Consider the following 27,131-nt stretch of genomic DNA (forward strand, 5'->3'; position numbering starts at 1 on the left):
TACTTCATCTCACCACAGTGATTTCCTTAAACAGAGTTGTCAAAATCCAGTCTACTTCCACCTGAGAATCCCAAATGGCAGAGTTCAAATATCTCACTGCTTTGCTTAAGTTCTCCTTTACTTCACTACATCTCCTTCCTCCTGATTTATATTCCTATGCATAGGTGTTTATTAGGTTAAATCCTAACATGAAAAGATGACATGATGATTGTGAGGGATGTGGGACAGTGGGGTTAAACAGGACAGGAGGACAATCAGCACCCAAAAGCACCTATTCCCACATAAGGATGGGCTGCAACAAAGGCCGCTGCTGACTGAGGAACCTGGCACCTCTCCAGCATCTGTGAGAACACAGCTCGGTGAAGAGAGCCTCTGGAGCTGTGCCAGAAAGTTAGTTTTTCAAAGGATAAAAAAACAGAATGAGCTGCTGCTATGGAGCTGGTGCCCCCAGTCATGTTACCTGAGCTGTGGTTGTGCCCTTGGCTGGGGGCCGTGAACGTTTTGAAGGAAAACAGTGAAATGCGATGGACTTGTGAAGAAGGTCATCCACACAACCCTGAGCAGCAGCTTGCATAAGTGCAGAGTAAACACACAGCTGTAACTACCTGGCACAGCTGTGTTTGCTTCCCACTTAGCCCAGGTCTCAACAGCCTGCCTTGGGGAGCAAGAAGAAAATCAGTGGAGAAGATGGACAGCAGGGCAGTATGCGGGAAGACACAAATAAGATTGACAGAAGAAAATAAATTCTTGCTTGCATTAGTTATTATTAGTTTTATGCGGGAGTAAATTTAGTCTTACATCAGAAATCACTTTAAATATGTGACAGTCTCCCTTACCTGTCAAAACTGTCTTTTCCCTCTAAGCAGCCTTTCAGGATTATTATTGTCCTGCTGATTTCTGCATTTGGCTGGGCTGATCTCCTCCTGAGGGATGCTGCTGAACTCTCCATCTCTCTGATCCTCACAGCACCTCTACCAGTCCTGCCAATCAGCTGAGGATCAGGAGCAAGAAGGTGAGCTGGACTAAGTCAGCTGTGGGAGAAGGAGATCGCTACATGTGCCAGCCAAAGGGAGCCATGCCGCTGCAATAAGTGCCTGAATTGCTTCTCATATGGGAGCTGTAATCATTTAAAGTCTTCCTACCACATTCACTAGAGCATTTCTTGCTAGTAACCCAGGTGGAATAGAACTTCAGGACCTATGCCAGAACATGAAAATGTAGAAGCAGACACAAACCATGCACTGTTTTTCCAGGGATAAAATGACAGAAAAACCAGAAATTCAAAACCAGAATTTTTCATTAGAAAATACACCAGGATTTGCAAACACTACACAAGCCCATTATTTTTACTGTTCTGATTCATAAATCAGTGATTTCCATCCCAATGGCAAATAAAGGATTTATATTTGAAAGCATATTAAGGATTTATTGGCACGATTTCTGCTGTAAAGGCATGGAAGGATTTGTAAATTTAATTTTTCAATTATAAGGAAAGTGAGGATTTTTGTGTGGTAAATCCAATTGATATATTTTTAATACGATTAAAAATCAGGCAGCTCTGCTCCCCAAATTTTGAACTATGCCACATCCTCACCATCGCAAACCACTGGAATAGTGAGGAGGCCCTGCCATTGAGTGAGGATGTCCGGAAAGGCCTCATGTACCTACTATGGAGATGGGAGACAAAGACCATGGCTTCCAGCCAGATGGACACTGATAAAGAAATACTAATGGCAGACAGGTATTTCACTTTGGTCTCAGTAACTCCTCTGTTTGCTCATCACCACCTCCCCTAAAACTGCACCCAAGAAACAGAGGCACTTTTAGCCTCACAGAGATTGATGGGAGACTGTCTCCTCTTATGCACCCATCTGTGTCCTCCCATCCCAGCTCAGCTGGCAGATGGCAACTACCAGGGATGGAAAGTATCTGGTGGGTGACCAACCTGTGGTTTGGGACAGCTGTGTGCAGAGCATAGCCGTCTCCATCCTGACAAGCCCCATGACACCTCCCGAAGTTTTGACCCCGATGGACCCTTCTGCATCTATCTCTATCCGTGTCAGGACACTCCAATACATAGCTCACAGTTTTCACAGCATTGCCCTGCACAGGCACACCCTCATGCCAGACAGGTTCATGCTTGAGTAACGGCACTACCTTCAAGTTTGCAGCTACCCAAGAGATGAGGATCCTGGACCCCAGAAATCCCTGAAACCCCAGCATTACCAAGATTGAGCTGTTACAGTACATTACTTCTGCAGGGTTTATTTTGAGGACTCAAACTCATTTAGATCCTAAAGAGATTCAGACTTCAAAACTCTATTGCCTGTAGGTGTCAAGGTGTTTGTAGTGAGAGGCTGTAGGGCTGCTGCATGTGGTGAGGCCAGGGCTGGATGTGCTGCGAAAGCACTGCAGCCTGTGGAGAGGAGCCACACTGGAACAGGGGAAAAGCTTGTAGAGGAAGGACTGGCAGAGGATCTGTTATGGACTGATCGCAGACCCCATTGCCCATCCCTCGAGGAGCTGGGAATGAGCACAGTTCAGCTTGGGAAAAAAAGGAGCTATGTGGAAGGTGTTTTCAGTTTTTATCTTTGTTTCTCAACATTCTGCTCTATTTTTAATTGGTAATAAATTAGTGCAGGTCGATTCTGTTTAGCCCATGATCATAGAATCACAGAATCATTAAGGTAGGGAAAGCCCTCTAAGATCAGCAACCAACTCCAACCCATCCCCACCATGCTCCTATGATGGTGACTGGTGAGTGATCTCCCTGTCCTCATCTCAAGCCCATGAGCTTTTCCATCTTACTTTTCCATTTCACTTTCTCTGCCGTCCTGTTGAGGTGGGGAGTGAAGGAGTGGCTGGATGGGCAGCTGGCTGCCAGCCATGGTTAGCCCAGCATCTGCCACAGGAAGGCAGATGCTGGCACAGTTCAGGCAGCTGAGATAGCAGTACCCATACTATCCTTCCTTGTTTTCCACCACTGAAGCTTTGCCAGTCTGCCAGCGCATTTACTTGTTGACCTAATTATGAGTTTATATTTTTTTAGAGAAAAACAGCCGTCATCCTCCTCACTATGCCTGAAACACCTGATGCAAGACAAAAGAATCCCAAGTACTTAACTGCCCACAAGAAATGAGTTGATGACAGTAATGTTAAAAACAACCTGTGTCACATACGCACTTGGATTTCAACTAGTGTCTGTTTTTTGCATTCAGATTTGCCCACTGGTTTCAAAGTCTCCTGGGTCAGCAGCTAGAACGGCCTGTTTCTTTTCAAACAATGAAAGTGACTTTTAAAGAAATTAAATTCCAGCTTTAGGGCCAGGTGTCTGGAGGGTAAGATCAGGGACTGAGTACATTTACTGTGTCAGACCCTGGCAATATGCATCTGGTAAAGATTTGCACAGAGATGCAGTTATTGCAGCAAGGGACCAGATATCAGGAGAACTGGATTATGTGCGATGGTATAATTCCACCCTTTGTTCAGTTAAAATATTTAGACAACTCACTTCATCTCATGGTGCCTCACTGCAAACATGAGGAAAAATGATTTTCTGTTACCTCCAAAAGGAGTTGTAAAGCAGTATCTGGTTCCCAGCAGCTTTGGGATAGCAAGCAGTATAAAATGTGGAGGTAATTCTGATTTAATTTCACTCCTAAATTCTGTCAACGCTCATCCATTAAACAGGGAGTATGCTTTATTATGACTAACAGTACCACAGGGTATCAACTGAGGCTATGAACTTACCGAGCCAGTAAGAAAAAAAATAAAAAAGAATACACACACACATGCTCATAGAATTGGAAACACTTGATTCCTTCAAGGCATGTGCAGGCCAAACTGACAACAGACTGCCCAAGGCTGCCCAGGACACCAGTGTCAGAGCCAAGAATTTACCTACAGTTTTCACTAGTTGGTAGCCCAATAATTCAATCCAAATTCCATCCTTGATACTTTCACAAAACGAACCAAAAGGAAATCCCAGTATTAGCTGAGATAATTCTGATGAATCACAAAAACTCCGGTATGGCTGGAACATGTGTTTCTCTCCCACGCATCAGAAACACAGATAATGCAGAAAATCCCCAACAAACCACTGGCTTGGTAAAACAATTAATTACTGACCTTATAAAGGTTTAACAGGATAAAAATCCTGCTAACAGAGCAGCAAAACATACCATTAGTTTTTATCTTTTGATGAAGAAACCTCATTTGTGCTAAAATATCGGGTGATTTATATTTTCCATTTCAACAGATCGTTTAAGATTCAACAGATTGCTGAATAAATTGTTTAAATATGCAAATCATCTGGGCATTTTGTAGTATTTCTCCAAGGACTTTTTCCCTGTAGTTTTCACCAGATCATGCAAATTGCTAGTGATTCAGAAAAGGGAGCATAATATATTTTAATTGACAGGGTGTTTATTTCAGCTCCAGCTCTTTCACAGATTTTCCCTCACAGATAACTAGAAACAGATGACCTCCAGGAATACCCATATTCTGTGGGGCTCATGACAATGCAGAATATTGGGAGAGATGGAGCACAGGAAATTAAGTGTTTTACATAGATAAAATGAGCTGACTTTGGAAATACGAACAGTATTAAATTGCGGTATATAGTGTGCCCTGTACATCTAATTTCCATAGTAAGTAACGAGCTGTAATAGGCATTAATGCATTCATTGCACAGCATCCCCAGAACTGATTCTGTCTCTCCCCACATCCTGCACAGAGGCCGGCAGCCTCCATTTCCCAGTGACCAGGGGCAGCTCTGCCGAGGCAGTGCCGGGATCCCCCACTGCCTCGATGCTCAGCCATCCTTGGCTTCCATGAAGCTTCAGTTCCATGAAGCACTCTCGACTTCATGTTTAGGGAATCCACTTTTCCTTCTCAGAAGCACAAAAAGGAAAGGAGGTTTTCTCTGCCTCCTGAGCCTGCTTCTTTAATTACCCTAGTTAACCAGCAGCCCAAAATCTGAACCTCCAGGCCAGAAAAGAAAAATAAAAGATGAAAAAAGACAGCTTTTTCCTTAATGATTCATGCACTGATTTCATTTATTCACTACTTGGTGAAAAGGGCAATGCATTTCTTACTGCGTTACAGAATAATGTTAGACAACTTTTTTTTCCTGTTTTCCTAAAGCTCCGCTTCTGTACCAACCTAGAAAGCAAGTAACACATACACTCAGTCCTCATTAGCCAAATTGTTTTCCTAATATGCTTTGCTGAGAAACAAACCCTACTGAGGCAGATTTGGGTACGTTGTTCAGCATAAGCTCAGTTCCCCAGTGATCCACTTCAATCAGAATCTGAAAAGAGCGATGCCAGCCCTGCAGCGTGGCGTGTGCTCTGCTACCTCATGCATTATTTCAGCATGAAATATTTATAAATGGGAGAAAAGGGGCAGGCTTCGTCTTCAAAAAGTATCATGATTTTTTTTTTAAATGCACGAGCGCAACTTGTAAGAATCTGCAACTTGTTTGACATCCTGGGCTTAATAGACCAGTCCCCACTCCACATCCATACAAAAGGAGCCAAGATTTCAACTCGCTACTGATTTATCTTTAAAAATAGAACCTGGAATAAGCAGATATTTTTATATATAGCTTTTTTTTCTTTTTTTTTTTTTACATTAGCTCTCCGCAGTACACATGCAAATCTTTTTGTAGAAAAACCAATACAGTACTGTAATTATCTTTCCCCTGGCAGCAGTTTGTATACTGCAATTAAAATGGTGGTCGCAGTCTACAGTGTCACACTGTCACAAAGCTGGTCCCCGGAAGGCCCCAGGGGACTAAAGGAGGAGGATCTGACCACTTAAGGGCCAAACCAGTAAGCCCATAACACAAAGCAGTCTGGAAGAAGTCACTGACAGGTAAATCCCCTCGCTCTACCAGATTACGCCCGTAAAATGTAACTCCTGTTTTAGCTGGAAACCAGAACAAAACAACAGAAGGTAAATGGGTCCCCTGGGGTACTGGGGTTCTGAGCAAGGGCAGCAGCCTCACAGCTTGGAGGACCTGAGGCTGAAGAGCACAAATCTCTGCAAATTAACCTTCTGTCTGACATGTAACTCACTAACGAATTCTGCAGAATCAGTTACACAACTGACCTGCTCTCCATAGCGCAGATGAAGCTTTACTCTTTTTTACCTGCAGATTTAGAATATTTACCAGTACACAACTAATTGACTCTCTGGAGAACAAACCCAATTCTGCTTCCTTTGAAACATCAGGAATCTAATGCTGGTTATATGGCATCTTGCAAGCAGGAAAACAGAGGTTGTTACTACCTAGCATTTCTCAGGTCATCTTTTTAGGGAATAACTAGCTACTTTTATTTTCACGAAATAGGATGTTATTTATTTATTTATTATTCGGCAAAACAAAAGGTCAGCTGACTCCCCTATCATTCAGCCCCCAAACACGTCCCGTTTCTGTCACTACCTAGCGTATGCCTTAATTTATATTTCCTTCAAGCCTGCATTACAAATAGACTTTGGTGGAGGTACTGTGTGTGCAGATACTTATAAATGCCGGAACCACTGTGACTCCAGCCCAGGGGGCCAAGGGACGTGCACGGAACTGAGCTGAGTGATGGAGAGTGCTGCACAGCCTCTGCCAGCTAAGGGCACAGCTTTCTGAGGGCATGCACGAATCCTAAATGTCCTGGTTTACACAGATTACTGAAAAAAAAAAATCAACAAAACTTAAGTCCACTGAGAATGCTGAACATTCCTTACATGAACTACCTGTGGAATTATAAATTCTGAGCTTGGCAGATTCTCTGTTTAAGCATCAGGAGAAATGTACCACAGACAGCATATTTGCATCTCTCTGCAAGAAGATAATGGCACACCACTACAATGAGTTGTTAAAAAAAATTACGCTTTATTAAAGGTAGCAGGTCTGATTACAACCACATATCTCAGTAGAAGGTATTTTTCAGTAAATCAAGCATTTGCTCCAGTTGATACCATTGTCTCCACCTGCAGTCACTACTCCCCTTTGGTCACTCATTCCCTCTGAGTATTATCTGCTTGACTGACAGATACTGCAGGGAAAGGCATTATGTGGGGAATAAAAGTCTATTCCTAATGTATTTCTGTCTTACTGGATGTAGCCTTACCAACAACACAAAAGGCTCCATTTCACTCAGTGCAGCACAGGCTGTGCTAAACCTACGCCATCTGGTGCAGAGGCACACAGTAAGTACCTATTTAAATTTAGAGAGTAGCTACAGCATGACCTACAGATCTCAGCAGTAGATGATCATGACTGAGCAACATTATGTGCTTCCATTATCACCCTGCCTTTTAAACGGAGCCCTAAAGCTGACAGCACATTAGCTATTTTTGCAAGCGTTGTCTTATTACACATTGCCTTCTTCATGGCACTATAACTAATTCACTGGAAACTTCTAGACGTGGACTATACTTTGCAATATTCACTGTCCTGTTTCCTGACATTAAGTTAATAAATTCAAAATGTAACAGCTCTACATCAAAGCGCCTCTCTTAGAGCCAAAATGCAGTCTTGCTTTCAGTATATGACTTTGCTTCAGGTACTGAATGGAGATTACACTGATTTTTAAATGTGCTGCTTAAGGGAAGCTTGAGACATCCAAGGGAGCTGTAATAAAATATACCTCCATGTGATTAGTTCAGAAATCGCTGCTGGTCTTCCAGCAGAAATGATTTGATGGCTTCAGTCCACTCCAGAATTGAAAGAGATCCAGCTCCCAATAGCTGTAACTGGCCATTAAGCCACCATAACCGGTTCCAGTCATGATGCTGACCGGCCAGCTCAGCAGTAAGACTGAAAAGCAAATGCCACTTCTGTTCAGCTGGAGGAGGCGAGGGTAGCATTACCACTAAAGAGGTGATAGTCCTCTAATCACCACCACATCCCATGAAATACAGCATGAAACTTCCTGCTGAATTCACCAGGAGCTGGACTGGGACCCAGGCTACAAAACAGTTTCCAGGAGAACTTCACTATAAACAAAAAGAAAAAAGAACCAGTCCACATGGTTTACAGCAAAGCCATACACCCTCAGCATAACCACTTGTACTGACGAAATAAACACTACTGTAAAAAACACTTTGTGCCTTGTAAGATGATTCAAGAAATGTTACATCTTCAGCAGTGAATGCTTCCTCCTTATGCCCCATTCCTTGTGAGAATCACAACAGGCCATCCTCTCCCGTTGTGCTGACTCCGCTAGAATAAAATGCTTCCTCCTCCCACTCTTCTTCCTCACTGCCTGGGTGAGGTGCTGGTGGGAGGCCGTGCATTTGGGTGCTCACCTTTGTGCGGGCACTGGTGAGCCAGGCATGCAGAGAAGCGAGTTCCCTTTCAGCACGCTGCTCATGCAGGTGGTGAGCCAGGAGTCTGGCAGAAAGTGGAGCTGATTCATAAAACAGCTCCGGACAGTTTCCCATATCCCCAAACCAGACCTGGCTTCCTGGAGAGGGATTAGGTGGCTAAGATTCCTCCACCATCCCTTTCCCACACTCTGTGAGTTGTTCCACACCACACAAGAAACATCCCTGGGAGCGGGCCCTTATCCTTGGAGAATGACAACTTCTGGCACCCCTTTCCTGCCTCTCTTTGAACACAAAGTACCTCTAGAGGGGGCAGATGTGCTCCACTATCACCCTACATTTCTTGTACCTGCCTGTGAAGCCCTCCCACCTCCTCCGCAAGATCCTGAGGACAAACTGTTACCATGGTCTAATACAAATAATGCAGAAGAAACCAAACGTATCACCTGACAAAGCTATTAAGCGGCCAATGCCACAAAGACACTGCACTGATACCGAACTGCTCTGATGAATGGGCTCCAACCATCATGTCTGCCTATGTACTGCAGAGATTAAAAAGGCACACGTGAACAATGCATCAACCATTGCTGCGCACATGGACCAGAAGCATTTATTACCCATCCAGTTCTACAGTCTCAACGAGATTCCTACTGACTTCAGGATAAATCAAGTTGGCATTTTCAGGACCTTTGCAAATCTGTTTTCAGACTGTAGAAATTAAGCCTGAGACAGACATATAAAGGCAGATTCATTTTTTCAAAGACAGTCTTGAAAATAACTTGCTAAAAATGCAACTAAAAAATCCTATTTCATAGCTTAAATATAACACCACTATGAAAAATATGCTAAGTAGCTTAAGAGAATGAATATATTGTTACTGAAATCTATTTCAAACAGGATAGAGCTTATTTTCACTCTCATTTTGACCTTTTTTTGAGAAGATGGCATGAAACTCCAGACAATTCCCATGACTGGGATATGGCTATTGATGGCTACAAGCTGTTCAGAAAGGGACAGGCAAGGAAGGAGAGAAAGAGGCGTTGCCTTCTACATCAAGGAAGGAATAGAGTGTGAAAAGCTGTCCCTTGCCACGAGCAAGATGAAAGACTATGGGTGAGAGTTAGAGATAGATGCAATAAAGGGAGCCTTGTGGTTGGTGTCTACTACAGGCTTCCTAATCAAGTGGAGCCTGCTGATGAAGCCTTCTTCCTCCTGGAAGCAAACAGTAACCTGGGCTGCATCAAAAGAAGCGTGGCCAGCTGAGTGAGGGAGGTGATTCTGCCCCAGTACTCTGCACTGCTGAGACCTCATCTGGAGTACTGCATCCAGATGTGGAGTCCTCAGTACAGGAGAGACATGGACCTGATGGAGCGCATCCAGAGGAGGGCCACAAAAAGGACCAAAAGATGGAGCACCTCTCCTATGAGAACAGACTGAGAGAGCTGGAGCTGTTCAGCCTGGAGAAGAGAAGGCTCCAGGGAGACCTGAGAGCGGCCTTTCAGTATCTAAAGGGGAACTATGAGAAAGAAGGGGACAGGCTCTTTAGCAGGGTCTGTGGTGATAGGACAAGGGGAAATCATTTCAAACTAAAGGAGGGGAGATTAACACTGGATGTAAGGAAGAAGTATTTTACAATAAGGCTGGTGAGGCACTGGAACAGGTTGCCCAGAGATGTGGTGGATGCTCTGTTCCTGGAAACATTCAAGGTCAGACTGGATGGGCCTCTGAGCAACCTGATGGAGCTGGAGGTATCCTTGTTCACTGCAGGGAAGTTGGACTAGATGACCTTTAAGTGTCCCTTCCAACTCAAATGATTCTAGGATTCTATGATACTGTATTTTGTATCACACCTGATTACACTAATTCAAAGGACTTTTCAGCCTATATTCAAGTATCAGAAATCATAGCACAGTGCCCTCTACCCTACTCCTCAATTTAATTTGCTGCCTCGGACTGCTTTCAGAAGTAAGAATGCAGTCACATCTGATTAAGAGCTGATTTATTATATTTCATGGGTTAACAGAAATAATATAACAGTGAAGTATGGAGGAATCAAAAATCAGAGTAACTGAGCAAGAAGAGAATGAAAGGGCTTTTTGATATCACAGAATCACAGATTTATTATGGTTGGAAAAGACCTCTAAGATCACCTAGACCACCTGTCAGCCTCTCCCCACCATGCCCACTATTTCCCTCAGAGCCACATCCACATGTTTCTTGAACACCTTCAGGAACAATGACTCCACCACCTCCCTGGGCAGCCTGTGCCAGTGTCTCATCGCTTTTTCTGAGAATAAATTTTTCCTAACATCCAACCTGAACCTCCCCTGGTGCGACTTAACACCATTACCTCTCATCCTATCACTGTGCCCTGGGAGAAGAGGCCAACCCCCACTTCTATGATCTCCTTTCAAGTAGTTATAGAGAGCAACAAGGCCATCCCTAAGCCTCCTCTTCTCCAGACTTCAGAATTTTGTGTGTGCATGTGTACATACTATTTTTTTAAAAGGAACAGGAAAGAGCCATGCTGCTCAGACTAAAAAGTCAGGAAGTAAACACACCAAAGTCAGCGTACACAAAGATGTTCAGTTTTCCAGTATTGGGGAGTTTGGCCATGGAAAGCAAGCATTCCAAAAGCTTTCCAATTCCAAAATTCCAGGGGTGACTCTGGATGCCCTCAGCCACAGGAGGCCACCTGCAGAATAGCTGAGTTTTTTGTGACTTCCCAGTGCCTCTTCTGTGGAAGTGAACCTCTTGCCAGATGCATTAAAATGGGATCTGAGATCCCTAAGCACTTCTGAACAGAAAGCTGTAAAGCCATTTGTTATGTTTTTAATTAAGTTGCATAGATCATCTCTCTTTGCATTGTCACTGAATTCCTGACATATCACAACAAAAAAGACATTTAATTAGAATGCTGAAATTATTATTGCCATTACTGAACGTGCTAACATCACAGGAGAGGGACTCTCATTTGTGTTCAGAAAAGTTACACCACAGAGAAAATGAAAAAAAGCATCCCTGCACTGTCTTGCTAGGTGTTGTTTGTCCTGGCGAGGAAGTACTTCTGCTGCAAGCAAAGGGCATAAGCTATTCTATGGCCCTTCAGCTTCCACTTTCAGCAATCCAAATAATATTTCATCTGGCACCAGCTGTGACATTTTGGTTGTAATCAGCAACAGCTGGAATGAGGCCAGCAACATATTTCATATGAGCTAGCTGCCAGCATCGAGACCTGGTGAAGAATTTTGGCCATTAATGGCCTGAGCCGCTAACAGCTCTGAAATGTCTAATATCAAGTTCAGAGAGGGTCTCTTTTGCATTACTGCAGGCAATATGCATTAAGAGCCAAGTTTAAATCTCTATAGAGATGTACGTGCCCTTACACATTGAAAATATCTTTGCCAAAGACATACAAATCTTGTAACCCCATTGCTCCATGAAAAACATGTAATTGCAACCTGTACTATGAAGTACACTGAAAAGGAACAAATAAAGGTTACAGAACCCCCCTTATATATGTCATCTGTTATCTTCAAAAGTGCATTCATTTAAAATGTATCTTTGTCACACACAGACACACACACACACATTTTCAGCCAGGGATTTTGCATTTGATTCCTAGGTCCTGACTGGCATTGGAAAATGTTCAGCGCAAGTACTAATCCCCAAAGAACTTCGCTGCAAACAACCCTCATTACATAGTAATTCTTTGCTGCCTCTACTTTCTGACATGTCAGCCAGTTCTTAATCCTTTTAACTTTTTAATGAAGGAGTAGTTACACAATGGCATCATCCCTGTGGAAGGTCACCAATCTTTCCCCAGAGAGCACATCCCTGGCACGTGGCAGGGAGGAACGGGATGGGATCCTGCTCACAGGGATGGGCAGCTCTGGTACAAACATACTCTGCAAGGATGGGGCGTTCAGGCTGGGAGAAACAGCAGCAGGCATTTTGAGCAAAGGAGAAATACTGCCGGAATTCCAGAATTTCCTCTGAAGAGAACTCTGCTGGCAGGGACAGCGACAGTGACAGCTCCCACACAAGGCCACAGTCAGATCTGCCCTGGGATGGCCACGTACATCATTACAGCATGAGAAGCACAGCATGGTCTACCCCAGGGAAAAGCTGCACTTTCCAGGCCAAACGGTTTTTATTTTGACTCCTGGGCCTGTTTGGAGCTGCTAGAACAGAAGAGCATGAGCCTGGTGAGGAGCTCTTCCAAGCAAGCCGCTCACTGCCAAGGCTTTTGTGTTGCTACAGACACTATGAGGGCCTTCCAAGCCCTCTGGCAGGCCAGGCAGGTGGACAGAGACAAAAAGTAAAATAAGCTGGCTGTTTTGTGAGGAAGCAGCAGCTAAAAACCTCAGAATAAAACAGGGCTGAAAATACTTGGCTACCAAACGAGGGTCAGCTTGAAGTTCAGCCTCAAGCAACTTCCCAAGTAGGTTAGACCATAAAATCCAAAGCATAAGGCTTAAATTGACCAGGAGAGAACCTCCAATCCCCGTTTTATGGCTCAGGCCCCTGGTCAAATGGGCTTGTGTTGCTCTTGGGAAGCCAGTCCGGGGATTTTGCTGACACTACCAAGAAAAAAAAGTGCTTCTCAAGCCTGAGCACAGGCAGTGGAGCACCAGGAACACTTATGGCCATGGGGCTGGTGCAGATATCTCCCAGGCATGGCAGAAGTGGCCTGAATGATGTTCCTGGCTCGTTATGGAGAACAGTCTTGTAGCTCCTCTTGCACTGGACTGTATTTTCAACCAGTGTAAGTCAGTGCAAATCAAGTGGCTTGACAATTTTGCTCACTTAATTGATAGATAGCACCTCCTGATACATGTTGAAAAAAGTAGGACAGTGAGAAAAAATAGAGCAACAGCCATAGGTGCTACTGGTGGTTAGGAAGGAGCTGTTAGTTCTGCCAGTTATTAAAACCATTCAAGTGACAGATAACAGTAATATATCATCTGACTTGTTTCACAAATCCACACACCTCAGGTTTTTTGTGAGCACAGCAAGTGTTCAGCCTAGAAAAACAATGACATCTCATTACAAAGCCCTATCAGCACCTGAAACATAGATTAAATTATCAACGTGTAACAAGGCCGAAGTGAAAACCGTTCCCTGAGGCACAGCTCTTTCAGGTTTAAACTACAGCTGCTAACTGCTAACTGGCTTTCTGGTCTCACAAAGCAGTTATTGCTTTTATACTGGCTAAAAGAGGTACTGCATCTTCCCTCAGTGCCAAGTGTGCGTCCTGACAGAGTGGCTTTGGGAGACAACTGGGAAGGTGCAAGAAGGCAGCAAGCTTGTCCTCACCACCTACAAGGTGCCAGACTCTCTGGAAGACCCTATTCCTATCCCAGCCAAGAGGCCGAGCACCGGGCTAGATCAACACAGCACCAGTGACTTTCTGGATCAGCCACCAGGTGTCCCCACGGAGAAGTCACCTCTCCACATTTTAAGCACGAAGAACTTCCAAGTAACACAACTTTCTCACAGAAGAGACAAGTCAGTCTTTGAAAAGAGCCTAACCTAGCCATTGCAAGCTCCTGGGGTAATGTGGAATTGCTGGTAGCTCTGCAATAACAGCTCCTCCCTGTAAGGAAAATTAAGCAGAAGAATACAGAAACTTAATCGATGTCATCTCAAAAGTACTTCTCTGTAACCTAAGATAGATTTCAAATTACACAAACTACAGGTGTTACTTTCCTGAACTCGTTAAAATACCTGACAGTCTAATGAATACTCAGCGCTTCTTGGCTCCCAAGGGCAGCAACCTCCCTGCAGCTTCCCACTACCCCCTGCCCAAGCAGGGTCCCCCAGGATGGCATCAGAGGGGACCACAAAGCTCTCCAGATGCCCACCGGGACATCCTTCTGGGTAATTATTCATGGAAATGCAGAACAAAACCTCTCTTGTAGGAGGTAACAAAACTCTCCCTCCTCTAAACAAGGATGCACAGCTCAAAAACCAAACCAGAGTGACAAAATTGCTTTATGACTTGCTAAATTGGAGTGATGCAAAGCAGGGCTGCTTATCTAGCAGCACACAGACCAGCTCACACTCAAAGGTGACTCTGCCTGCCAGAAAAACAATACCAGCCACCGTCTGCTGCGCAAACACCAACCTGGAGGTCAGCTTGTAAATAGCTGCTGTCAGCTTGCAACTTCACAGGACCACAGGATAGACTCCCTGTATCTACCAGCTGGCCCAGAGCATCAGAAAGTGTGAACAGCTCAGACCCAAAATTCTTACTTCTGTGGCTAATGCAAAAGGACCTTCCTAGATCATCGGATACATTCCCTATAGCACCAGGCAGCCAGGCGGCACCAGCCATTTCCTGAGCTGGCTGCCTGACCCCTCGTCCCCTTGGGAAGAAAGGTTGACTGGGGACGGTGCAGGAAAAATCTCCTTTCCTGGTATAGAATTTTAATGTCAAATAACTTAGGTTAGAAGGTAGTGACAATGTAAGTTTACCAAATACAGATGTTAAACACCATAGCTTTCTTTTTAATTTCAACATATTTTCTTATTTTCTTGATGCAACATAGTATCAGAAACACACAGAACACACAGCACCCCTGTAATGTAGCAATTTTGAAAGTGTTACTGTCAAGCTGACATTTTATTACATTTCTAGAAATATGCTAATTTGATCATTGAGCTTCATTCAGCAGCATGAAGGCTCAAGAACAAAGATGAATTGTGCTTCACTTAAAACAATTTTAAATGGAGAATAAAGCCGTAACTTCTCAGCCATCCCCTGTCCCCTTGAAGCTCTGTTCTTTTGCTCTCCTCCGGAATTTAATATCATATTATCTCTGCAAGGAGCCACATGAGGAAAGCAATGCGAGGTAAGCAGACTGGCGATTCTGTCATCCATTTTCATAATTTCATTTTATGTAAATAGGCCATCCACTGCCAAGCCAAACACAGGGTTACCACAGTGGGCTGAACAAACAATATTATCTTTCAGCCAAGTAAATATATTAGCTATCATCAGACACAGCCTCACTGAGGTCTTTGGGGACAAGGACCATGCAGAATAGCAAGTGGTCAGCACACTGCAGAGCTGTCAGCAAGCAGAAAAGCAGACAAAAATAACTATTGTTGTTGAAATGTGCAACATTTGCACAAGGTGCTCTATGGAATAGTTTTATGGGAAGGTTGCTAACTCCTCAGGTTAGATTAACACTATGCAACTCATTCGCAACTGTGAGAGCTTTTGTGTTGGACATGGCACTGAAAGAACCCTTACATGCAAAGTCACTCTCTGTCCCAGGAGGTTTTCATTGGAATATGCTCAAACACAACATATTCAGTGTCGAAATTCAGATGTCAAATTTTGGCTCCAAATAATCCAAATTCTGCCCATAGCCCAAAATAATTTACCTTTGTTTGAGATCACTTACACTGCTTTTAGAATTGACTAGTTCGTCCTATGTGGATGGCAGGCGTGCAATGCCCAAATGTTGTTTCTTTGCCTGACAGGATATTGAGAACATAAGACTGTAAGCGTTTTGAAATCTTTGGATGATAATACGCTACACAAGTGGAAAGCAAAGATGATTACAAAAAAAAGTTGCATTTTTTAATACAAAATACTATACTAACAAAATTCTCGCTACTCTTCCAGGAAAATCTCAAACATTCCAAGAGATATATTTCACCAAGGTCTTGTACAAAATATGATTAGCGCTGCTTTAGTCCCAACAATAATAAGTAAGTGATAAATCTGTGCTGGCTGCTTATTTCTTTTCCTGCTGGTTTACATTTCCAAAGCAGCAGATGAGGAGAGGCCTTAAAGCTCAGGGACTTGCTGAGGGATTTAATCCAAACAAAAGAATTAAGACCTGCTATCACGTAACATTTAAAAATCATCATATTATAAGCACTACTTGTAAGTGAGTAATTAATTTTGGGTCTTTCCAATGCTTGTCTTCTGTCCCTACATTCTTCTCAGTATGTTATCAGTGTTCCTGTTTCTTGTGTTCTCCATGCTCAGGGGTCTGTTGCAGAGGCATTGTGAAAGGAAGGAACACTGCTTACCTCCAGGTTCTGTCTCACTCTGCTGCTGGAATGTAAAAAACAAATGCATAGACAGCACAGGAGGAAACGGGACTGGGGAATCACTGATCAAAATAGCAAGAAATGGGAGAGCATAAGCACATACATTAGGGACAGCATTTTATACGTTTTTCCTTGCTTGCAAACATTGGTGCCTTATGGGCTGCTCAGCAGCTGGAAATAGCTACAGGGCAGCAGTACCCTGGTTACGCTTTCCTTAGATCACCTTGACTATGGACTGTATGAAGGATGGGGTAGAGATAGCTTACGCAGTCCCTTTATGCTTCAACAGCAGCGTAGGAAGACCAAAATGAGGTTCACTGCATCTTGGCTGATGAACAGATGCTTTAACAATAGCAGCAGATCCTTAGTACCTCTGGTGTTTGTTACAAACTGTACCACAGTCCTCAATAAAGAGAGAAGCTAGAACATTCAGTATTAAACCAAGCCTCCCTTGTGAGTAAAAGGTATAATTCCATTTAATGATAGCAGTAAAAACCTCTTATCTGTGTGGATGAGCCAAAAGAGGGAGATAAGATGATAGAATATGCCTGCCGTCTGTGGTATTAGTGCCTTGCCATCCCATACTAAATACTTACACATACAGTAAGAACCCAGACAAATCTTCTGTTTCACAAAAATAAATCATTAAAGAAAAAAAAGAATTTTATGATAGCGAAGTTATTCCAAATGTAAATGTCATGACTTATTTTTTTTAGTAGAGAAAAATCATTAAAAAAACTTCACTGAGTTCCTAAAGATTATATTAACTATGGAATTTCCATCTAGTTGCGGTTATAAATCTCAAAGGAACTTGTGACTGCCCTGTGGATTAGTAGCTCATTTCCTTTAATTTTTAATCACTCACTTACATGCTCCAAACTTCATTTCTGTCTCTTAAAGAGGTACATTTAAAATCAGAATGAGAGTTTATCTTCCTAGGACAATATTGTTTGAACATTGAACAAGCGCTACAGATTTTATTTGGACTAGTTGCAGTTATACTGTGCACAGCATCATATGGCCCTCTTGCCCAGTTTTTGACCCAGAAGTATCTTCATTAATAACCGTGCTCTCAGTCAGTTTGATATTACCTACTACAGGGAAACCAGTACAAAATGGAACAGACATCCTCTGAGAATCCTCCAAACTCTGTGAAATCTCAGAATTAGCCAATAAAACAGAAATTGTTCAGCTGAGGGTAGAGAAGGTATGTAGGTATCCAAGAAATGCAGGGAGCTAGTGCAGGGAATGGTTGAGTCAGCTGAGGTGAGATTTGTCCCGTGCACCTCCTGACCCACCACGAGTGATGCACCTTGGTAAGTAGCATCTGAAGTGGGAACAAGGGAGCATGGAGTGGCAGAGAACACTGAGGATACAGTGGTGATGGAAAAAAAGTGTTTTTTTTTTTTTCTTCTGACAGCTGGATTTGATAAGGTACCTGAGCTTACAACTTGTCCCATTAGAGCCAGTGCATGGGGACCCCACTGAAGTACGTAGTGATTAGCTTATTGATTTCAGCAGGGTGAATGATCCACTGCATCTGCTCACTGCCCTGAAGTTATATGTGCATTTAACTACTTTGTTGAATTGATGCCTAGCAGACTATCAGAACTTCCTAGAAAGCTCTGGATGTACGGATGGCTGAATAAAATCACAGTTTCTTATCAAATGTAGGGGTGTACCTTTCCTCTCCTGGATAAAGAAAGAAAAAAGGAGGAGGGATATAAAATGACAGAAGATAAAATTCTTAGAGAGGACATTCCACTTGTCAACATACTCCTCTAGGTCGAGTCTTTAGGTCGGTCTTACTAAGTGCTAACAAAATATTCACCTTTTACATGACCAAACCTTATGGAAAAATCCTACAAGGTTCCAAAACACACCACTGCGAGTGATACACACAAAATTATCTCACCTTTTCACTGAAAATACCTTTTAGAAATAAACAGGGCAATAAAAGCAAGTTAATTTCACTGAATCCCTTAAGAGTATTTATTTCCTCCACGCCAGTGAGTCTTCTGTAAACCACAGAGAGCATTTCAGTGATTTATACCATAATGCATCTATTTGCAGTCCAAATTCTAGCAGTCTTCCAAACGATGTAGAACAGATGATCCACAGCGATGTCAAGAACTCAGAACCATGCTAGCCTTTTTTCTCACTAGCAATAGAACTTGCATGTTTACAAAAACGTCCAGTTTTCATTAAAATAATATTCTAGTTCTTATGACTACTTAATAAAAAACCAACAACATTAAACTTCCAAAAACAAACAGCCAAAAGAACTCAGTTTTTTTTTAGTCCCAAACATTCACAAAAGAGTCACTCAGGTGCCCTGTGCAAAAAAAAAATAAATAAAAAAAATAAAAAAAAGAGAAGAAAAGAAAAAAGAAAAAAGAAAAAGAGGTGGAAAACATGAAACAGGAGCTATCTTTTGATACTTTCTGTTTGGCAAGCAAAACAGTTTTTTTCCATTTTAAGCTGCTTGTCACAACATAAAGTCAGAATTAAAAGCACAATGGGCTAAAGAAGAGACGCCCTATGTTTTAAATCTGGTGCTGACAAGGGTTTCCTCTGCATCCGTCATAAGAGCAGACAGTGCTCTGGTCGTAAATCTGATTGCACATTCTCTACTGAAGGATATGAGCTGGAACAATAGGCATGGAACAAAAAACAATGGAAGTTCAATTGCTTTGCAAAGGTCACATTTCAACTATCAGCTCTTTCTCCAGCAGATCTTACAATGAAAATGTGATCCTAGGTCTTTCTTTAAGCTGTAGTTAGTTAATCAACCCCCTGCACAGAGCAAGCTGGATGCCCCTCTTGTGGAGTTTTTCCCAGGCTGAAGTATGAATAGCACACTTCCTCAGGTATGGCACATGTTAAAGACCAAGGATTGAAAGTCTGAACTGCTATCCCTCTCTTACCCAGAATGAAGGGGAAACTGTTGTCGTCCAATTACTGGAATCTTGCCCTTCCCAGAGATGTGCTTACAGACAGCCCAGTACTTAGGAAACACATTCTCAGGCTCTGGTTCTGTCACCTAGCAGTTTAAACTGCAGTGCATGCTCTTTCAAGGAGACTCTCCAGACCAGAAGCCTCAACACAAGCCAAATAATTATTGAAACAGGCTTTTGTCTCACCTGCTGGCATTGTATCAGAAATTACAGAGCCAGAGGCATGAAACGGTAACTGCCAAGCAAAGTGCAGTTTTCCATATTGTTGAGAAGTGCTCCAGTCACAGGAAATTTTGAACACTGCTCTGATGAAGAGGAACCCATTTTTATTTTAAGCAGAATATCAAACAGCTGAAGTGCAGACATAGAACTGTCCACAACCCATATGCTGCTTCACATATTTACTGTGGGATGCCTGAAAGTATCTAATTTTAATTATTTGGAATATACAGTGAATGCTAAGCTTCCTGATTTTTTTTTTAATTCACTATGAAGCTTTGAGGCTATGCCTCTATATTCCTAACTCTTAAAATGTTAATTCTATCTTTCAGTGTGCTCTTCCCCCATTCCCACTCTCCATTCCATACTGCCATATCAGGTGAATCAGCATAAGGGACATTCCTTCTTGCATGAAGAAAACTGTCATTCTCCGAGGTCATCTACATTTCTCACAGTACTAGTGGATATGAAGTACTTCGCATCAAATGCCACACCTAGAGGCACTCACCATACACAGTCTTTTTCTTCAGCTTTGCAGGCTGAGGCCTACATGTGATTTTTATGCTAACTGTATTTTCTGCTTCCTTTCCTCCCATTCTTTCTGTCTGCCTTCCTTCCTTCCTGGCTACACTGTGCAGCCTCTGGACTTTGGAGACTCTGAAGAGTGCTGGGGTTTGAGGCTTTGAAGGCACTAACCAGATGTCTTCAACTCCTCTGGGTGACAGAAGGTGAAACACTGCTGGTTAGTTAGTTATGAAGATCCTTTTGCTGGAGGCAAACCTTCTCCAGGTTTGAGAGAAAAGGCACTGCAGTCCTCTCAGTCCCTTGCCTGGCAGCAAGCTGCAGAAGCAGATGCAACACTGGGACACTGAAAAAAGGTCCGTGACCCATGATTCAATAGGCATTTAAACTAGCTTCTGAGGAGGAGGGGAATTTGTGTTTCTTGATTCCAAGAGCTTGGATGATGCTGAAGGCTGGAAAGGGCATCCCAGTGCTACCTTTTGATGAGAAGTGAAGAGCTGGGCAGGAGGAACAGTCTGACCATCCAAGTGTTCTTGTATCTTTTCATTTATTGATTACAAACAGTTCTATTACATTGCCTGAGTCCAAGCAGAAATCTGTAATCTGTCTAAGAAATACGTTTTTAGAAAGCCTAACTATTGAGCAGTAGATGCCTAGAGAATAAACAGGAGGAAATGCATATGCATCAGAGGAAATAATGTCAGTCTGTAACTAATGAAAACTAATGGGAAGGGAAATATAGCTGGAACATCAAGGCTGTAACAACTTGCTCTGAGAGGGTATCATGAAAAGCAAGAAGAGAAGGAGGAGGAAAGATGTGTCATTTTACATTCGAGATGCTCATGAATTTACAGATCACAGATCTCGAATGCTTACAGATTATACCCATAGTCCAGCTAAAGGTGGTGTTACAGGACTTCTTACAGTCCTTGAAATCCTAATACGAAAGTGAGCTGATAACCCTGCATATGCTCTTCATGTGCAGAAAGAAAAACAGGCTAATCACAGATGCACACAGCCCGGAGGATGTTTGCTGAAAACCTCATCTGACTAAAGAAAAAAATTCCCCGGTGCCCTAAAAAGATGACGGTTTCCTCAAATAGAAAACTCCAGAACCCTACATGGAATATCTCAATGTTGAATCTCATTTTAATGAGTGAAGAGAGAATTAATCACCTAAAAGCTAAAAGCTGCCTAAGTATCAGTGATCACGATCTAATCCCAATTACTCTGTTTTAAAATTAGGATACACATTATTGGCTGGTGTTTCTGTTCTGTTTGCACAATTGTTGGCATACGAGTCTAGGAAAATGAAGAGTGAAAGGCATAAAATAAAACATGGAATTGTTTTAAAAAAGAACCTACTGCATGTTGAAAGGCTTTTCCAAAACTGCAAGGGAAAGTTACCCTCATGAAGAAAAAACATCCTGGAGAAGATAAAGAACAGAAACCTCAGAAAGACATGCAGAGATTGGAGAGGAAAAAAGTTAGTGATAAACAAATGAAGAAGCACTGAAAATCTCTAAAGAAGCAGATGAGCCAAGAAAACACTAAGGACTACTAACAGTATTTCGGGCAATAAAAAGACACTCTAAAAATAGCCATGCAGATGAAGTCCACTCTTCAGTGTAGGTAGCAAGATCAAAAATGATGATACAGGAAAACAAAGATACTGAAAGAACATAATGATGTGGAACTATCAGGGCATGCAGCTTGTTGAATTAAATATTAAAAAGATTTCAAAACCCAATTGTTCACAGTAAGATATCAAAGGATGGGTCACTAGCAGTGGCTTCCAGATTCCAGGGATTGTGTCCTCCAATGTAAATTCATAGGTTTGTCATTTGGGGGTGAGGTAACAAAAAACTTCTTCAATGTCACATAAAACAAGGACCAACATAGTGCGAAAAGGGATGGTTATTGTTATGGAGCATAGTTAAAGTCACAATCTAAAGTCACTTGTTCTGCAATACCGCTAGATGCAAAACTGGTAACTCTAGCAAAGAACAATCTTTGGCATGTTTTGAGGACAGTGCCTTAAGGACCAGGAAGAAACTGGTAAGTTCATTTATGTCTTCAGTGATAACCATTTGCTTCAAAACAGATACTCAAACCTAGATGCTCAAATACAGAAAAAAACAATCTCAGTGAGACTTCCATCAAAACCCTGTGCTCAGCTCTGATTGCCACATTTCCAGAAGGACGTGAAAATACTGGAGCGAGCTCGGAGGAAGGCCGAAGAATTGACCCCTGGGCAAGGCAAAGGAAAACAAAGCAAAGCTTACATGTGAGGCTGACAGAGATCAACCAGCTTACCGATAAGGCTGAGAGCTGTCACAATGACTATTTAGGGCCACATTTCAAACTCACAGATAAGTTAAGATCTGACATTAAGAATTTCAGCCTTCATTTCCCTGCAAAATTTCCCAGCGGTGTTAGTAAATTAACTACAGAAGAGTTTACCAGGGCAGATGGTCAATTCGTTAATGCCTGAAGTTTTCAAAATGAGATTATGTATGTTTATAGAAGGCACACCCCATACAGCTTTTAGTGAAAAAAAAAAAAAACCCACAAAAACTATGGCTCAGTCACAACATAGGTCACGTCAGAGGAGTAATAATGACTTCTGACTTGTCTTAGAGTTTATGAATTGAAGTACTTACCCATAAAAAAATGAGAAGAATGATGTATCTCCTTCAAGTGTTCAAGTGTTCATGTGACAACAGCATTTGTAAAAGCCACTTCAGTGTGCATACAGACACACACAAACCTTTCTAACATGCCAATGTCACTTGCACTTCAGTTCTAATTCAACAGCTGTTTATGTTGGTTAAATAAGTGCACAGAAAATTAGGTGTGAACCCAGTGTTAAGCATAGTTTGAAGATCTCAGCAGTGGCTCTAAAGAATCCCTTGGTCAATCCTTTCTATGACATAGCTCTGACATCAGACTAGGCAAATGCCAATGATGTTCACGGGCAAGTGGGAGAGGAAATCCACTAGCTTTGCTGCTCTACGGGAACCTTCCTTCTTACAATGTGATATACCGTGCTACTGTATCCATCATTCCTAACCATGTATGAACAGGAATGAGTTATTCAAATGCAGCATATCTTCCCTTGCATCTAAACAGGACAGCAATCTTGGATGGAGAAAAGAAAAAAAAAGTCAAAGCAGATATTCCCTAGGTGAGAGGAAAATACAATCACTTGTCATTCTCCAAAAGTAATCAATCTTAAATGCATGCTTTCTTATTTCCAGAGGAACGAAGGATTCTGATGCTCCATCATCATTTTATTTACTTTAGCCCAGGAACTGTCTGATCCGCTTTAAATGCTGTGGATCAATTCCGTATTAAAATGCCATCACTACGCCTACTCCTTCAAAGTGCTACATAATAAGCTGAAGGCAACAGTGACGTGTTCCCCAGGTTCAAAGCCTGCAACGGAGGTGTCCTTCCAGAAAAAACTACTACCCTTGCACTCACTCCTCCCCAGGCACTGAGCAATCCCTCTCACATACCACATCTTCCTTCTCTGGTTTCAGCTAAGAATACAAACCAAAAATACACAGTGCTATTCAATCGCTAAGGTTGGAAAAGACCACTAAGATCATCTAGAGCAAATGTCAACCCATCACCAGCATGTCCACTAACCAGGTCCCTCAGTGCCACATTAATCCTTTTCAGAAACTGCATGCTAAAGAATAAAGAAATTGCTGATGAGGTTGACAAAACACAAGGTTAGATGCCCTGTCTTGAAAAACATTCTATATTTTGTTTAGGTTTGTCTTCACATACAGATGGAATACTTATGGGTTTTAAGTTAAGCCCAGAGCCTGGAGTCAGGTCCACCAGCACGCAGGCTTTTCTCTTCTTCCTCATCAATGCAGAGCTAATACCAGCACTGGAGACTATGATTTTTATCAGTAATTACTCCTATACATTCCTCTAGCTAGGAAATAATCATACCAACTCCATTTCACCTGCTTTGGCTCTTTTAAGCACTGTGAAATGTGCAACTCATACCACAGTGCTAAAGGACCAGATTACCCTCACCTTGAATCTATTCAAAAAACCCCATCAAATGCCAAAACATAATTTAGTGAAAACAAACAAGTCAATAAAAAGAAAAAAGTAGTAATCAAAGCAAAAAGGATCTCAATTCCAATATATTTGAATAGCAGCTCGACTCAGGTACTGTAACAAAGCATTTCAACAAAAAAAGATACAAGTTTTCTACACACAGTCCTCTTCATTAGAAGAGCTTGAAGCAAAGTGCTCAGCACCTCTACAGCTTGCTTCCAAAGGCTCCAGCAGAGTACACAAGTTAAGGACATAACCTTCAATTTCAGCAAGCTTTTTGGTATAAGCATGCCTCAAAAATGCATGCAACGTGAGACCTTACAGGATTAACAATGTTTGTTAGCAGCAAGGAAAGAAACAACTAAAACCCCCAAACCAACCCTGCCAGTGTTTATTGCCAAACATAGTTTCCAGCAACATGAATTTGCATCCAGTCCATGAACAGTGAGCATCAGTTGTTCTGAAGAGCACATATACTTACGAAAGGACATTCCCAATGTAGGCATAATATGAACAGCAGTAGGGAGCGGTCCCATCACAGCAGTAAGCCTTGCAGTCATTATCACACTGAGCCAGACAATCTTCTGCTGAATAAAAATAACATTCATGCAGTCAAACAGCAGCAACAACAAAAGCTATAGAGTACAGCTTAAAAGAAAAAGCAATCTAACAGTTTTATACAATCACAGGACTTCACTGGGGGCTTGGCCTGACCCTGTAATCCAAATGGCAGCCAATTCCCTCTCATTCCAAATTTCAGTGAGGAGTTCATATTTAGTTGCTTTGTGTACGGGTACTTTGTAGCTGGCTGTATCAATCCCTCCTCATACTAAATCATTTAAAATAATAATAATAATAAAAGCATTTCAAAATGTCAAGGCACCATGGATTATCTTTCTATATTCCAGTGAAGACTCCAGAGAAGAACTTGAGGCCACGCTGCCTCCCACACTACGCTGCCGGGTTAGAGGAGAGGGGAATGAAGCTGCATGCAGGCTGGCTCCTGCCCCATGTCCTTGCTGGAGTGGCCCAGAGTAACATTCAGAGCTGCTTGGGGCTCCTCAGCCAGCAGCCAGCGCTGCCCTTGCCCTACACCAGCTAGAGTGCCAGCTCCAGCTCAGCGGGGCCCTGCCATCCCAGCACAGCGGTGCAGTGCCCACTGCAGCCAGCTCTGCCTGCCACCATGCCAAAGGCCCTCTGCCTAGGGGGCCAGAAGGGTCCTCAGTAGCAATGCTCTTTGGGACTGATGAACAGCTCCAACTGTGAAATAGCAGTAAGCAAGTTCTGTACAACTAAGGGATGTGGAAGGACACATCCTTTTCTTTTAAAGCTCAATCTCCTGTTTGCTAACCACTTTGTGGCATCTCAAAGCCCTAGGCCATGCTCCCCCAGGTAAATGACACGTTTCCTCTGTCTCATCCCACACTCTCCTTCCTGACTGCCAGGAGCTCATCCACACTGATGACCCCAAACAGAGCCTCGGAGCCACACACTTTCACTCGTCTGGACCTCTTTGGTCACACAGTTGCTGCCACAGTAGAGCCTACACGTGAAGACATCAGGCTGTGCTGTCACACTCCCCGCAGGCTGCAGCTCCTGCTCTCTGGGCAGCAGACCACGCTTGGGGCTTCCACTGTCCCCATGGGTTTCACTCCCACCCCCATTCGTAGAATCACAGAATGATTAATGTTGGAAAAGACCACCAAAATCACCTTGTCCAACCATCAGCCCATCACCACCACGTCCACTAACCATGTCCCTCAGCTCAGTCCTACACCTTGAACACCTCCAGGGATGGTGACTCCACTACCTCCCTGGGCAGCCTATTCCAGTGCCTCACCGCTCTTTCTGAGAAGAAACTTTTCCTAATACCCAACGTGAACCCCCCCTGGCGCAACTTGACGCCATTCCCTCTTGTCATATCACTGTTACCTGAGAGAACAGGCCAACCCCCACCTTGCCACAACCTCTTTTCAGGTGGTTATAGAGAGCGACGAAGTCTCCCCTGAGCCTCCTCTTCTCCAGACTGAACAATCCCAGTTCCCTCAGCTGCTCCTTACAAGACGTGTTCCTGCCTGTCATCCGTGTTGCCCAGTTTTTGGTGTGCTGGGGTCTGCGCAACACAACCTCATCGTAGCAAATGCTGTAGCCACCTCCTGCCCACCCCTGGCCACAGGCCCCAACCTTGCAGCAAGGCTCCTCTGCATGTGGATGCATAGCAAGCTGCCTAGGCTGCCGATCCACCCTAAAACTCATCACCTTAATTTCACTCAATAGATTTCAGCAGGTCAGCTTCCTCCACCTGTGCAGGCATCGGGACAAGTGCCAAAGTGAGGGTGAGGGTAGGACATGGCTCACGCAGCTCTGAGCCTGTGCTCGCAACCTGTGCAGTTACCCCTTTTAGAGACGGGCTACACACCACAACGCGGCAGGACAGACAGCCCCGCCGGTCTGCAGGCCAGCAGAGCAGCCGGACAGGACAACGACCCAACGCCACTGCAATCCAGGAGGGCTTTAAGCACTCCACGAGAGAGAGATGAAGAAACATCTCTCCTAATTCAAGCAGCCCGCGCTCTATCAGCAACGAGGAGCCCTTCTTCCCGGGAAGTTACTGAAGTTGGGCAGCGCTCGGGGTGCCACGGCAGCCCCCGTGCTCACCGGGTTGCACGAGCCGTCCTCCCAAACCACACACTGCAGCCAGTCCAGCCACCAGAGGCCTGCGGGGAAAGACCCCAGTGCCTCCCCACACGGCAGCTCCCCCCGCACTCTCCCCGCCCGCAGCTGGGACGGGCACCTGGCAGCCCTCCGGCGGGGCCCCGCACCGCCCCCAGCCCCGCCGTTCCCCCCGGCGCCCCCGTCCCGCTGACCTGCGAGAAGAAGGAGGAGGAGGAAGACGGTGGGCAGCGGCATCCCCCGGGCCCGTCCGCGCCGCCCCGCTGCCTCCATGCC

The 27,131-nt window shown here is 43.5% G+C and overlaps 1 protein-coding gene across 1 annotated transcript in view; it reads right to left on the reverse strand.

Moving 5' to 3' along the window:
* Nucleotides 1-27,125, reverse strand: part of CYYR1 (cysteine and tyrosine rich 1) — a 58,119-nt gene extending 30,994 nt beyond the window's left edge. The window contains exons 1-2 of the mRNA XM_021403772.1: nt 27,050-27,125; nt 24,664-24,769 (exon numbers count right to left, since the gene is read on the reverse strand). Of these exons, the coding sequence (XP_021259447.1) occupies nt 24,664-24,769; nt 27,050-27,092 (149 nt within the window). The 5' untranslated portion in view covers nt 27,093-27,125. The remainder of the gene's footprint in view (nt 1-24,663; nt 24,770-27,049) is intronic.

This window comes from Numida meleagris, chromosome 1 (assembly GCF_002078875.1).
Source record: "Numida meleagris isolate 19003 breed g44 Domestic line chromosome 1, NumMel1.0, whole genome shotgun sequence".
NCBI classification, from domain to species: Eukaryota; Metazoa; Chordata; class Aves; order Galliformes; family Numididae; genus Numida; species Numida meleagris.